This window comes from Lampris incognitus, chromosome 7 (assembly GCF_029633865.1).
Source record: "Lampris incognitus isolate fLamInc1 chromosome 7, fLamInc1.hap2, whole genome shotgun sequence".
NCBI classification, from domain to species: Eukaryota; Metazoa; Chordata; class Actinopteri; order Lampriformes; family Lampridae; genus Lampris; species Lampris incognitus.
The window spans coordinates 14,284,350-14,299,824 of NC_079217.1; the positions used below are offsets into that span (position 1 = coordinate 14,284,350).

General features: G+C 42.0%; 1 protein-coding gene across 1 annotated transcript in view; it reads right to left on the reverse strand.

Moving 5' to 3' along the window:
- Positions 1–4,340: 4,340 nt before the first annotated feature.
- LOC130115932 (protein furry homolog) overlaps positions 4,341–15,475 on the reverse strand; it is a 75,002-nt gene continuing 63,867 nt past the window's right edge. Inside the window, exons 48-61 of the mRNA XM_056283819.1 lie at positions 15,030–15,209; positions 14,045–14,209; positions 13,643–13,717; positions 13,327–13,497; positions 11,024–11,224; positions 10,469–10,609; positions 9,461–9,621; positions 8,738–8,945; positions 8,190–8,339; positions 7,985–8,083; positions 7,806–7,889; positions 6,472–6,582; positions 6,126–6,331; positions 4,341–5,969 (exon numbers count right to left, since the gene is read on the reverse strand). Of these exons, the coding sequence (XP_056139794.1) occupies positions 5,711–5,969; positions 6,126–6,331; positions 6,472–6,582; positions 7,806–7,889; positions 7,985–8,083; positions 8,190–8,339; positions 8,738–8,945; positions 9,461–9,621; positions 10,469–10,609; positions 11,024–11,224; positions 13,327–13,497; positions 13,643–13,717; positions 14,045–14,209; positions 15,030–15,209 (2,211 nt within the window). The 3' untranslated portion in view covers positions 4,341–5,710. The remainder of the gene's footprint in view (positions 5,970–6,125; positions 6,332–6,471; positions 6,583–7,805; positions 7,890–7,984; positions 8,084–8,189; positions 8,340–8,737; positions 8,946–9,460; positions 9,622–10,468; positions 10,610–11,023; positions 11,225–13,326; positions 13,498–13,642; positions 13,718–14,044; positions 14,210–15,029; positions 15,210–15,475) is intronic.

Below are 15,475 nucleotides of genomic sequence, written 5' to 3' on the forward strand. Positions count from 1 at the left end.
TAGCTATTAGCCTAAGTCTATAACATTTTACAACCTGAACCCAACACGAATCGGAGATACAAAACAAGTTTATTGCTGTTATAACAGCAATATTTTTATTAAATTTATTTCTAGTTTATTGTTATTATTATTATTAAATTTATTTCTAGTTCTTCCCCTTATTCCACCCGATTAACCCAACGGCATATGGCCGGAACTCTTGTCGAATAACTCCCCTGGCTCACGTTTCCACAGGAAGGAGCTAGTCGTAACACCAGCTTCCTTCAAACTCGTGGCGGCTGCTCTCGCCCGCGAAGCAGACGTAGTGAGAATGCTTTCGGTTGCTTGACTGCAAGAACGGCGGTTTATTCCGCTCGGCCATCAGAGCGGAAACAACAATACTTTTAATTATGTACTACGGAGTGGTGGAGGTTCACACAGTAGTTCGATGCAACATAAAAATTCTTTACTTACAAATGTTGACGCTAGTTTCAACGGGATTTAGGCACGGAAGTAGCCGTGACTGGCTGTTGTGTCGGCCAATAGACAGCGCGGAACCTCGAAGCGCACTGCGTCAACCGCTTCAAAACGCACACTTCCGTAAATCCGTCAACTGTCGTAAAACACCAAACACGGTACTCACATACGCAACATATAGTACTCGATAGTAGACTGTTCTTGCTTTGAACATTATTTGTGCTGTTTCATAATGTAATTTAATTTTACATTTCACAGTGTTTTCTGATTTGTCCTGCATTGCTCTAAAAATTTCTTAAATTTAAAATATATCAAGTTTAACTGCCTGTCCTTCCAACTGTGCCCCAACACATTACATTACATTACATTACAGTCATTTAGCCGACACTTTTATCCAAAGCGACTTACAATAAGTGCATTTAACGTAGGAGATCAGGAGAACTACAAGCATCTAAGAGCAAAACCAGTGCTAAAGTAAAAGTTCAAGAAAGATATTTTTTTTAAATGAGTGAATGCAATAAGTGTTAAGAACAAGTAACAGGGTAGTAGTTCTTAAAGAGGTGAGTTTTCAACCTGCGCCGAAAGATGGGCAGTGACTCCACTGTCCTGACGTCAGTGGGGAGTTCATTCCACCACTGTGGGGCCAGGACAGAAATGAGCCGTGACCGGGTCGATCGGCAGCAAGGGCCTCTGAGCGACGGGGCAACCAGGCATCCCGAGGCAGCAGAGCGAAGTGGTCGGGCGGGGGTGTAGGGCTTGACCATGGCCTGGAGATAGGAAGGAGCTGTTCCTTTCACTGCCCTGTAGGCTAGCACCAGAGTCTTAAACTGGATGCGAGCAGCTGCTGGGAGCCAGTGTAGGGACATGAGAAGGGGAGTTGTGTGGGAGAACTTAGGGCGGTTGAACACCAGACGAGCTGCAGCTTTCTGAACAAGCTCCAGAGGTCTGATGGCTGATGCCAGGGCGCCAGCAAGGAGGGAGTTGCCGTAGTCCAGCTGGGAGATGATCAGAGCCTGGATGAGCACCTGTGCTGTCTCGTCGGTGAGGAATGGGCGAATCCTCCTGATGTTATAGAGGAGAAATCTGCAGAAGCGTGCAACCAATGCAACGTTTTCAGCAAACGACAGTTGGTCGTCCAGGATCACACCCAGATTCCTCACAGTCCGAGTTGGCGTCACCACGGTGTTGTCAATGGTGATGGCCAGGTCTTGGTGCGGGCAACCTTTCCCCGGGAGGATCATCAGCTCTGTCTTGTCCAGATTGAGCTTCAGGTGGTGTGTCGCCATCCACTCCGAGATGTCAGTCAAGCACGCAGCAATGCGTGTCTCTACTTGTGTGTCAGAAGGAGGAAAGGACAAGATCAGCTGGGTGTCATTGGCATAACAATGGTAAGAGAAGTCATGCGAGCGAATAACAGAACCCAGGGATGTCGTGTACAGGGAGAATAGGAGAGGACCCAGAACCGAATCCTGTTGAACGCCTGTAGTCAGTCTGCGAGGCTCCGACACAGATCCCCTCCATGTCACCTGGTAGGAGTGACCCGTCAGATAGGTTGCAAACATTGAGAGTGCAGAGCCTGTGACACCCAGCCCCTCGAGGGTAGAGAGGAGGATCTGGTGGTTCAATGTGTCGAACGCAGCTGACAGGTCCAGGAGTATCAGGACAGAGGAGAGAGAGTTTGCTCTTGCAGAGTGCGGCGATTCTGTCACTGCAAGGAGGGCCGTCTCTGTCGAGTGACCCACCCTGAACCCAGACTGGTTGGGGTCCAGGAGGTTGTTCTGGTGGAGGTACAAAGAAAGTTAGTTAAAGACAGCACGTTCGAAAATTTTGGATAGAAAGGGTAGAAGGGAAACTGGTCTGTAGTTTTTGACGTCATAGGGGTTAAGTGATGGTTTCTTGAGAAGGGGAGTGACTCTAGCAGTCTTGAAGGCATATGGAAAGCTTCCTGCCTGGAGGGAGGTGTTGAAGAGGTGGGTTAGATAAGGAAGGAGTTCAGGTGCTATAGACTGAAGAAGAGGGGAGGGGACCGGGTCAAGGGAGCATGTGGTGGGGCGACTGGATGTGATGAGGTTTAGAACCTCGTCAGGGGAGAAGGGTGCATGGTGGGATAGGGTGGGACGTGGAGAGGTGAGGGAGGGTGCAGAGGGTGGGATAGTGCAAGCAGCACTAACCGGGTGGTGAGAAAAGGAGGATCTGATGTCGTTTACCTTCTTGTCAAAGAAGTTAGCGAAGTCATCAACACCACCCCACTATATGATTTACATAAATTACCTTGTTATATTTTAAATGTACGCCATTCCAACAGTGCCCTGGTCCCTAAATGCTTTTCAAAACAAGCCCCAATCCCTTACCCCATTGGTTGTAATGTTTTCTACCCTACCATTGGTTGCTGCGAATCGTAACTACCCACCCCATTGGTTGTTATAGTTTAGTTTAGTTTATTGTTTATTTGACAGGGACAACGCACAATTTTACAATTGCACCAGAGTTAGCTGGCAGCTAATTTGCATCTGCAGTCCCTGGGCAGGCAAACAAACAACAATCAATACAGAAGTAAAAACATAACAATACATAAGAAAACTATTGGACAGGCAGACAAAAACAATCAAGACAAAATAAAAACATGACAATACATCAGAAAACCAGTCTCGAAAGTTATAAATACAATCTGATCTATTTAAAACAGTGGATATAAATAGCATTCTGGCCTATATGACAACAACATAATATATATGGATTTCATCTATTCAGCAACAATAAGTATAAATAGTAATCTGACCTGAAACATCAAGGAATAACAATCTGACCTAAACTATGACAACAGCTATAAAAATCAATCTGGCCTATTCAATGGCAGGACATATAAATTACACACAGTGTGTGTAATTTGCACCTGGGCTGGTTCCAGCCAGAACCCTAATTTATAGTTATGTTTCCTCATCTGATTGGTTGCTGTCCAACCGAAATTAGGGGCGTGACGCTGGGCAACGTAAACTGTATGTCTTTGTTGAATCATATTAGCAGCTGATGAGTGCGCGACGCACGAGACAGGCCTGTACTGCAATGTATTAAAGTCTTTGTTCCTGTATCTGTGTTGATAGTCCGCTCCTCGTTAGTTGAGCACTCACAACACTATTGACGGTTTCGGAAAGAAACGCGAAGAGGTGATAAAGTGCAATGGGGCAGACAATCTATCAGAGATGCTGAAATAGATGTTACAGGGGTGGCCAATCTTATCCAGAAAGGGCCAGTGTGGGGAAGATTTTTGTTCCAACCAAGCAGTTGCACACCTGCGCCCCCTAATCAAGTTCTTCTACTGGTTTATTCGTGGGATCAGGTGTGTAACTGCTTGGTTGGAATAAAAACCGTCACCCACACTGGCCCTTTCTGGATAAGATTGCCCACCCCAATTAGCAGGTTACTTCCATACATGCCTGAAGCGGATGGACATCTACTTAACGTATCTGTTTTCAGTCAGCTGTAGCATTTGTAAGAGGAATCATTGTGATCCCCAAGGTCTCTGCTTTCCAAACGGTGGGGTAAAATGTGTAGCCGGGGTGAAATAAATGTTTAAATCCAATATTTCCACAGCCTGTACTGTTGAGTGAGTTCTAGGACGGCAGCGTTGAATTTCGCTCATTTGCTGTACATTACGGTAATGTACTGCGGATAAACCCAGGTTTGTGCTTGCGTTGTGCCAGGCCTTGTGGCGGCGTCTGCCGCACGTACGTTACCGTAACGTATAGCGTAGAAGTGCAGCAGATCGAGCCGTCGTTGAGCGCAAAAGCAACAACAGTACGTGCTGCTGAAATATTGGATTTAAATATTTGTTTCACCCCCGTTAAACGTTTTAACCCAGCGGCTGGACAACGGACTTCGAGGATCATGACGATACCTTTGAAAAGGCTACAACTGATTGAAAGCAGGTAAATAGTGAGTCTCCTGTGGACTACAGACAGACCTGCTGTATGCTGTAGACTGCAGCATCAATTAAAGGGCGCTTTGGTAGGTCTGCAGCGTCACCCCAGCGCTGATAATGCCATTAATCTAACTCCCATTTCTATAATAAAAATGACTATTTAGTCTGTGTCACACAGCAAACTCACACCAAGACCACAATTAACAAATGCAGTTTTAATCTGTTTTGTTACATTAGTGTACAGAACAATAAAGTACAGTACGTCGCAAAGGCAGTAGTATTTACAAGTTGAAAGGCTACATCAACTGCCCCATAGAAGCTTTACAAATATGTATTACTTTCAGTCTACATGCAAGTCAAATCGTAATTTAAATTCATAAAAATACAATTTTACAAGCCTGAGCAAAGCAAGTATGTACAATTTTTCATTTAAAATATTTTATTATATTATATGTTCATAAATATTACTATTACCCTTTATAGAACATACAATTTCCATGCTTAGCAGTTTTAACAAATGGAACACAGTATGTGTCAACTATAAAACTAGTCAGTTAAAAGCATGTTTTCTTTTGCAAATAATATAAATAATTCTTCTATTTGCTAAAAACTACAAAATACAAAGATACAGTAAGGTGTATCTAGGTAACAGATAACCCACACAGCGGCATGTAAGTTTTGTTGGACATTACAGTAGAACTGCAGTATGTCAAAGTAGTTAAATGTGTACAGTATCAGTATTCATAATTTCATTTACGACAGGTATCAGATTGCACACACCCACACACACACACGCCCACACAAACTATCAAGCAAGCAAAAACACCTCCCTTTTCCTGCACTAAGAATTTTCATGGAAGCTAAAAGCTCAAATTCAAATACATTCTTTCATGATACAGTAGAAACCTTTCTCTTCCGTGAAGGATTGCACATTTCCCTGTGACAAATAAAATGACATAACTGAAGGATAGAGAGAGAATACATTTGCTTTGGTATGCCATTTGTTGAATGTGAAAGTTGATGACCTCAGTGGCTATGGCCACTTTGTGACATCCGTTATTAGTGCAATAAAAGCGTAACTTTCTTTGCTACAGCAAAGTCTCACATCTCATTCACCCCAAAAGTATTGCTGCGCAGCTGAGGGTCTAAACGAATGACATTCTTAATTGTCCTTAATCTGAGCAAGGTCAGCAAGTGAATAATGGATATTCCATGGTGATGGTAGAGTGACGAATAAACCACTGAGATGACAGCAGCAACCTCAGACAGGACCAAAGGGTTAATGTTGGATAACGTTCTTTATCAGAGCTTCAGTCAAACAATGCAAGTGTGGCATCAAAGACTTGAACCTGACACACTAGAGTCTGGGAGGAAAGTTGTAATGGCCCGATAGCCCTGGGCTCGTCGGATCATGTCTCGGATCTCTCCGTTGAGTTCCATTAACTTAACACAGACTTCCGTGAGATCCTGCTTTGAGCCCACCAGTGCAAAAGTTCCTGTCTGACCCAAAGTCTGATGTCTGAAGTAGATGTTCAGCAAGGTTTGGATCTCTTCTTCGGAGTGACTGCCAAATATGTCATTGGGCCACATTCTTCTGTAATGGAAAAAAAAAGAAAGAAAACTAAACCACAAACACACCCACACAAATGGTTTATGAAGTTATCCGATTTGATTAGACTGAGTGAAACGATGGAAATTTACAGAGTACACTCATGATGTACAAATAAACAAGGCTTTTCCCTATTCTTACCTGCACTCTCGGATGTAGCGGATGGCTGTTGGAAACTCACAGTTCTTCAGACACTCCAGGATGGCCTGCACAGCAGCCTCGGAGGAGCTGAAGGTGGGCTCAAGGCAGGAACTGAGCTGGACAGGAAGGTCGTCTTTCTCTACTGAGGTGGCTGCAACCTTCAGGCAGCTCTTCAAGTCACTTAGCTCTTTGGACATATTTGTTAGCTGTTGGTCGGAGAGTCATTAACATTATTCATGAGTGAAATTAATCAGGTACTGTCTCTTACTACTCCTTAATAAGCAGCAGGTGAGCATACTCTTAAAAACAGATGGAAATGACAAAAACATGATGATGATGAACCAACCTCAGGTATAGAACTTATGGTGTGGACCTGTCCAATCAGCTTACAGTAGGACTGAAAGAGCAGTAACAGCTGGAAGTGGAGTTTGTAGAGTCGTTGACAGAGCTCCAGTTGCTTGAAAGTGAGGAATATAATTGTTATTGGCCTAAGGTCAGTTTACTTTGCTAGATTTCGTTATTTAAATAACACTTTAGTAATAAACTTTTACAGTGTCATATCAGTATTTCTGATTAGGCTGATAATGAATTTATAACCTACTGCCATACATTTCTCTTTGGATATCAACTCTACAGAACTCGGGTCACTATCTCTCTGACAAACACGGCAGCTTAAAGACAGGAGGACACTTTTTGCTCTTCTGAGACAAAAGCGGGGACTATTCAAATGAATCAGGAGGATTAAGCCACTTTTAACTTACTGCCAGAGATTCCATTTGCTACAGAGCAAGCATGGTAAAAGACAGAAAAGAGGTAAGAGGAAACCACAGAGATTCAGTTGGAAGGGCATGCATTACTTAGATGTATTATGTAGAGCATCTGAACAGTCAGGGCATAGGTCATAAAATGCTTGCATTTAACTAGCATGCACAGAAAGAGAAAAGAGAAGATTAATTAAAGTGGGATAAGGTGGATCGGAGGTCCCAGTGAGTAATCCGAAAGCCATGTTAAAAAGCCAAGCACATTAAGATTTTGCTTTTTTAACAAAAAGCACAAATGCACTCACTTCAATGGGAGTCTCTTGCCTTACCGCATTATTATTTCACGCTTTATCAGCTCACTGAAGGCCATGTTTTGTACTAAATGCCACCTTGTGAATATTTTTTTTGCTGGGCTGTCCTATGCTATCAAGTGAGTGTAATTGTTTACGGCTAGAAAAAAATGCAACTTAAGAGAACTTAACTCTCATGCCCAAAAGAATCGATCTTGAGCACAATGCATATTGGGATGAGAGAATCAATGTGATGTGCAGACTGCCCCGTAAAGATTACCCCGAAACTTTGCACTTACAGCACTGATAGAGAGGGGTGTAACACTCACAGATCTACAGTACCACACAGTAAGTGGAAGGCAGAAAGTACAGTGTGAGAAGTCAGTTGAAATGGAATCTGTAGTACTCTGTCATTTAATGTTAATAACCACTTATTTAAAATCATCAGTCACTTTGTTAAAATCATGCAACCTTTTTCACGTTGTCACAATCAGTAAAAGCGTCTTTTAATTGAGCCATACAACATTTCGTATCCTTCTTCAACCAATATGGCAACAGAAAGGTCACTAAATTGAAAAAGCTAACAAATTTGATGATATGATCATAATTAGTCATAATAAAGGTTTTACCTTTTCTTCTTGGTCTCCTGGTTGGCATGTTATTACTGTATCCCCAGCACCCCTGGGAAAGGTGGCCTTACAGTTACGCAACCACTGTGTGAGACAGGCAGCATCGTCAGCACGCAGACAACTTGGCACCAACGCAAAGGTGATATTTTATAAGAATGAACACTTTTTTAATCCCTTACAGAGAGCGCCGCCTCCCTTCTGTTGTGGTAAGTGTCGAGGTACTCTTGAAGCTCCAGTACGCTGAATTTCATTTTTTCAAGCAGTCCATATGAGATGATCTTTGAAAGAAAAGTTTATTATTTATGCCATAATATTTTGCTGTTACTATATATTGTGCTGTTAAGACAAAATTAAACATGTTTCTCACAAAGTCAAGTTACTCACAGTGTCCGCGTCAATAAATAGAGTTGGACACTCAGAGCATAGTGTCAGCATGTGAGATGACCTCAAAAACTTTGAGCCGATACCCCTAAGTCCATCGCCGAGGTAATTCACAGCGTCACAAGTCAAGGTGCAGAATTTGCTCTGAATACTCTGCAAAGAAAATAACAAGGTAACTGTGGCGTTGTCGACATTAATCGCAAACCATCAGAAGTGCAACACTTGAGATCTGTCATTGTTTCATTATTTCAGGTTAATTCTTGAGTCTTCCCCTGTCAGCTTTGGTCAGTGAAGTGAACAACATCTGGTTAATGAATCTGGAGTGATTATCAAGACAAAGGTAAGAAGAAAATATCGACTTCCTAGTTAATGAGACCTCTTCAGTGAGACATTCTCCCTTTATTGCAAGGTTGATCAGCCGGATAACTTACTTTGTTAATCTAGTAACAACTGTTCACCTTCACAAAGCCCCAGCAGTAATGAAATGAAAGTTTAGGCCAGATTAAAAAAAAAACGATTAAAAAGAAAAAACCTGAAAAACATGACGCTACCTGAAACAGTGAAGAGAACACGTGGTAAGTGTAGACAGCACAGGATCCGTCTGAATCAGACACTAGCTGGTTGATGTGACTCCGCCAGGCCTCTTCGGCATCATCACATATGGTCGGCTGGAAAGCCGCGAGGATGGCAGAGAAGAAGGGCGATGGTGGCGGGGAGGAGCGGGACTCCAGCATGTCATCATTCTCCTCCTCGCCAAGACTGATGGGACCGGAGATGCATGTGCATGTTATTCAAGAAATTCAAGACTTAAATGGCTTTATCAAAGAAAGTTGAATCAGTTCATCTGGATACAGCGTTTATTGACAGATGTTTCATCACTCAACTAAGTAAGCTCTTCTAACAACTGAAACCAATGACCAGTTTCATATGCAAATATGGGTGTGACCATTAACTAGAGTTTCAAAGGGGATGTGTACTATTCACTACTCAAACTCTAGTTAATGGTCACACCCATATTTTCATATGACACTGGTTGTTGGTTTCAGTTGTTATGTCACTGTATTGTTTAAAAGGGTGGGGGTACCTGCAGCCAGTTTAGACTGAAATGGTCACTAATGAGTGATGAAACGTTGTGTCCAGATGAGCTGACTCAACCCTCTTTGACTTTCTTACCTGGATTACTGAGCATGCATAAAGACACTTATATGGCTTTATTTGACCAATGCAATGTCCTTTCCATCTAACATACTGTAACATGTTTTGTGAGTCTGTACCTGGGTGGACAGCAGTCGGGGTCTAGTTCTCCTCTGAAATCACCAAGAGTCATGTCAAGTGTGTAACTGTCACTGCAAAGAATTTCAGGGGGCAGCTCACTAATGGAGAGAGAAAGGTCATCCTCATGGCCGTTGGTGTCTTCATCTTCTGTTGACACAGCCTGAGCAGAAGGAAGAAGAGGAGTACTTATGCTGCTTTAGTGGATTGGGAAAAGATTACTTTCATGAAGTAAAATTACTAAGCTGTCATGCAGTAATGATCAATATTAACTGAAATATTGTACGTTCACTCTTACAAACGTGATCAAAACACAACAAACGATATTGGGAATAAAATTGATACACTAACCTTTCCATGGAACACTACGGACACTCCATTTGGTGTTTTTTTTTTCTTCAATTTGGTAAATTTTGCATGGATATATTGAGCCAATTAAATGAATATAAAATACTTCTAGAGGACCGACACCATGGCCCTGCACACTCGTGTTTTGGAACAGGCAATGTGTAAACCTTTTGGGATATCCTTCATGCCAAGAGTTTTTTAGTTGTTGCATAGAGCCACCCACACAGAAGCCGTAGGTATACACATTGCCTTAAATAAAGATGATTCTCTACTGGTTTCTACCACCTCTGAAATCCCATTAGGACAATTTACGCCATGATAAAAGTAAGGCACAAACCAGCCCATAGCCAAAAGCATTATGGAAAAGCCCATGTGTATGTTTTATGTCATTATCCTCCAGCATGCAACTACAGAAAGCTCTAGAAATTATTGAATCATGCTGTACCCTGAAGAGATGAAATGTAGGAGAGTCAGTGTAGCCACAATGCCCCAAAATAAAACTTAACAGAGAGAAACTATAATAATTATAAGTATTTCGCTAGAAAGGCTGACACGGTACAGTTCTACTTGGCCAAGTTAGTAAAGAATTCCAGTATGGAGCTGCGATAGGAATAAGAATTAGCGGGCCCCAATATCTCGGACACTCTGAATCCCTTATTCACCCGGTGCTTCGAGTCCTCTGGCAGGTGGACCTCGAAACTAGGATTTCTGGTGTTCAGAGGTGGTGGGTCAGCTGAAGTTGTATCAAAAGCCGAAACAGAGTCCATGTTATTGGTCTCTGCTGTTGAGGAGAGGGTGATATTCTGCAAAGAGACAAAGTCAATAATATTTACATTTTTGAATGCATTAACAAAATTTAACGAAAAAGATAAAGCAGAAAATTTCAATGATCCAATAACAAATGTGGCAAAAACAAGTTAAGACAAGACATGTGGCAGAATGAGAAGGACAAATTAATGAGTATGGGGAGGGAAGACAGTTGAGTGGACACATCCCTTCCAATCTGCTCACAGCACTTCCCTAAAATCTTAACTGGTAACATACGAGGACCTACGGTCATGTAATAATTCTGTTGAGACAAAACAGCCGAGTCTTTTTTTTTTTTTTAATTCCAATTGCAGTCCAGCTTCAATGGAAAGTGTTGGTTGGGTTTTAGAGGTGTTATTCTGTGATGAAATATTATAATAGGTAATGCAAACAAAAAGAGGTGAACTTACAAGTTGCGAGTGCGAGAGGATCTGGCTGGCAGTGAGGGAGTCCTCCTCGGACGACTCATCTGAGTCTTCGTGGGTGATCTTGTTGAGGCTGGGCATGCTGCCGGACAGCTGGCTCTCCTCCAGGGGTTGCAGGTCGTTTCGGTCCAGGCTATCCATTGAGCGCCTCCGCACACCCCAGTTGAAGTTATCCATGGTCTCTCCCTGCAAAAGGGGTTCAACAGCCTTGAGTAACCAAATGCCAAGCAGCAGTGCACAATCTCATCAGACACACACACACACACACACACACACACACAACTCAAGTCAAGTCAAGTCAAGTCAAGTCAAGGGAAGTGGGGCAGTCCTTGGATGACTATTTCCTCCCTGTATACAAGCATAGGTGGAGTGAAGGCCCTTTACAGTGTCAGAAAACCTTCAGGGTGCATCCTAACATGGACACTGACCATGATGTTGTGCATGAGCAAAAATCTAGGTTCAAGTGAGATCGCCAGTCTTTGTGAGTATTTAGAGGTTGAAATTCCCTCAGACTGGTTGTCATCTTGTTTGAGATGACAGGCACATTTTCGTCTGGACACCACACTGGAGATGTTGGCCAACCTCCATATTCCAATAAACCCCAGTCAAACAGAACAAGAGAGAGAGCTCCTCTCATGCCTAGCTTGATACATAGCAATACTTAAAGACAATGTTTTTTTTAGGATTGTTTGTTTGGTATTTGCACTGAATACAAATATTTTAGTCGCAGTTTTTTTTTTTTGCCAAACAAAAGGAAGAATTGGAAATTCAAGGAAAAAGAGTGAACAATATATGGTGTAAATCCTACTTTCTGTGTCCTCTTCAGACTAATACACTTGGTAAAGAATCACTAAGGCATAAGAATGTGTGTGCTGCACTCTTGTTAATTCTAACTGGTGTCTAGTTTCTTAAAAGTATGAAAATTTAACTGGCACAGGGCGACAGTGAGGTCTGCGTCCCTGGATTCAAAGTCTATATCTTCTGAATAATGCAAACACATGTCCAACGTGCTTTGCAATACAAACTAATGAATGGACGGTCACCATATATATTAGATGTAAAAACAATGTTGGTGTTTTTTTTTTTCCAGGTTTGACATCAGTAAAACACTCAGTGAAAACCGTTCAAATTGTCAAATATCAATAGGACCCTTGCTTACTGAAAGCCAATATTAACAGCGTATAGCAGAATTAGTATGGTTAACACACATGTGGATCTGTATATACACAATGGGCATTACAGTAGCTGAATATTTAAAAAAACAAAAAACAAAAAAACAAGACCTGCTTTTATTGTATTATTGCCTGGATGTAATAAAGCATCTGACCATCAAGCCACACTAACAGCAATACATTTTAAAATTCTCTCCATTGAATTGTTTATATTCATCACCCTCTAGTACTTAGCTCACTCTCTACACATATTTCAGGGAGATGCAGTTGATAGTATATCTATTTTTTCTTTGTAAACATAAAAAAATACTCTAATAATACTCTAATATGAAAATACTCTAATATGAAATCTGAAGTTTTCTAGATTGATAAAAATTCAGCCAGATATAATTATTTTTAAGTAATTTACTCAAATAAGCCACTGTTTACTGTGTACACAATGCGACAATTTTCCATTGCTTAAAGCTAGGTAAAATGATAAAACTGTGCATCAATAAAATAAACGGAAAATAACACAATAAGGCAGCAACAAAACCACTCATTTTGGTGACAGACGCTTTGTGTCGCCATGCATAGTCATTGTTACTATTAGTCTCAGGTAATATGTATATCATATATCAAGGTCCCTTAACATCACATGAAGATCTTGAAAGCTACACTCAGACATGTATAGTGTACTGTATGGCATGCACACACGATGTTACACACTGCTATCATGCCAGCAGTCCACTGTGCAATCTGAACTAACAAACGCCACACTCGCCTAAGAAACATGACACTAGCACTGCAGCACTTACCTGTAGCTCCTAGATGGCACAGACAGAAAACAGAGAAAGAAATACCCCATTATGCAGAGTCCGCAGAGCTTACCCCAACAAATTATTACACACATCAGTCCAGTAACACATTTCTGATGGAGGCAAGCTCAAGCTCTGCTATCAGTTTACTGGCCTTTATCAGCCATGATTTTCAACAGTGTTTCTGTCATATGTTGTGAGTTTGGTTTCTGATGATGTTGCTTTCCTAAAATAATCCCACAGTTGGAAGGAGGAAAGTGGGAGTACGTCTTAAGAGAATGTTTCAGGGTTTTGCAACCAAATATGTACTTGAACTAACCTCTCCATCTTCCAACTCCACATCCAGGAAGTCAAAGTCCCTAAAAACTCTAAACTGCTGCTCTGAAGCGGTGTCATCCATGTTGTCTGGGTCCCTTGTGCTGTCCTCGGAGGACACCAGGCTGGGTTGATGCTCCATGAGATCCAGCTCTCCACAACTGGAGAAGATCACCTGTTAATGAGAGAAGGAGAATTGGAGCATTCAAGTGACACAATGTAAAAGCAGAGAAAACTTTGCATGGTATTCTTGAATGGATGATTCTAAGAAAAACTACAACACGAGGGCTGAATTTAAAGCAGGCAATGTATTATCTTACTGAGGGATTTTTGGTGAGCCCCACTTCTTGTCCACACAAAGTTAATACATTCACCAGCTTTTCTCTTGTTCTTTTCTGGAGAGGAAAAGAGGAAAGTGGAGAAATGTCATAAAACTTGGACCTATCAGGAGTGGATCACGAAGTTAGATAAGAAAATGCATTCTCACTTGAACTTTGAAGTAATTTAAGAGATTCAAACCCAGATTTTGAGGCTCTGTTCATGTTTACCCTACAAAACAATTGTTAAAAGCACTTGAATGTGACATCCTTACCAGCCCTATATTTTACACACAGAACTTTCACTTTCAGATAGGCGAAAATGTGCTCGGTGTTTGCCGTTCTTCTTCTTCCTGGTCTAAGCGTTATTCTAAAAGTGAGTGGAAAGAGCTGCGTACTGCTCACCTGTGACGACTGAGGCCTCTTCCAGCTGACAGGAACCAGAACGGTGTTGGAGACAGATCCAGAAGAGGTAGAGGAAGTACTGCGGGTCACTGCTATGACCCTGTTCTTCCCATCCCGCCCCGGGGAGCCCTGCAGGTCATCATACCGCCTACCAATCACTGGTGTCTACCAGCACGGACAAAAATGAACAGACCCAGGAGCCATGGTGAGTTCACACAAGAGGAGAGGGATTTAATATGAGTAAGTCCCTCTTTGCAACGCAGATCTACGGTCAATGCTCCATGCCTGCTCCTGATTCCCCTCCCTCTGACAGAGCTTAAGGTGTCACGCTGGTGACTGGCTTTGACCCAGTATTCTTTCTTACTCCATTTGTCTTCTAAGCCCAAGATTTTTCAAACTCAAGAAAATAATTGTTCTTCCTTCAGCCCGAGAACATCTTGGTATTTACAGAAAAATTAAGCAGCTCATAAGTTGTTTGTAAAAAGAGCCCCACGCGACAGTACACTGGCCCATAGCTACAGTACCCAGCAGTTTAAACTCAGACAGATTCACACACAAAGGGGCAGCAGCAAGAGCTGACATCATTTCCTGCCATTCATAAAACTCACAAATAGCTCCCTGTTCAGTTCCCACATATGCAACACTCCGCACAGTATCTTCACCATCACTTTCCAACTTTGTGCAGCTTAGCTAATTGTGTTTACCTTCCAAACTAATCTCATGGGGTTTGGTCAAAACGAAATATCAACAATAAGGAAGGGGAAGGAATGTTTCCTTTCCAAAAAAGCTGGAAAAGATTCCATGTGCACACAACCTCACTTTGTACCACACCCTGGAAAACACTGGGAAAAAAACAAAAGACTTACAAAGCTTGCATGGAGAATTCCAGTTTTTCATAGCAATCATTTCCCAACATTACTTCTTAAAATCAGTGCTACTGAAGGTACATCACAATCAGATGAAAGTCACAGGTGATGAATCTAACCTCGGATATGTCAAAGTGGAAATCCAATGTTTTCCCGGGCAGGGCCTTGGAGGACCTGTTCCAGACACGGTTGATGTCCTCATAAGAGAAGTCACTTTGGGGGAATGAAGGCTGAACCAGACTGGCAGAGCGAGAGACCACCAGCTTCAGAATATTCAGCGCTTCTCTCCAATGGACAGTCTACAGTTATACAGATAAACAGACACGCAGACATGCACACGCATAAATACAAACACACATTGAGGTCAATTCAGACAAACAATTGATATGAACATATTTAGAATGAAGCAATAACATCTATTTGCAGAAAATGTGCTATAAATACAGACTACTTTCATGTATCATATATATGAACTATTCATGTTTTATCCATTTTTTTTCTGGCAGCTTCCATAAATAAAGCAAGTGGCCATACTGAAGCCGTAAATTCTGCACGAGAATAAGCA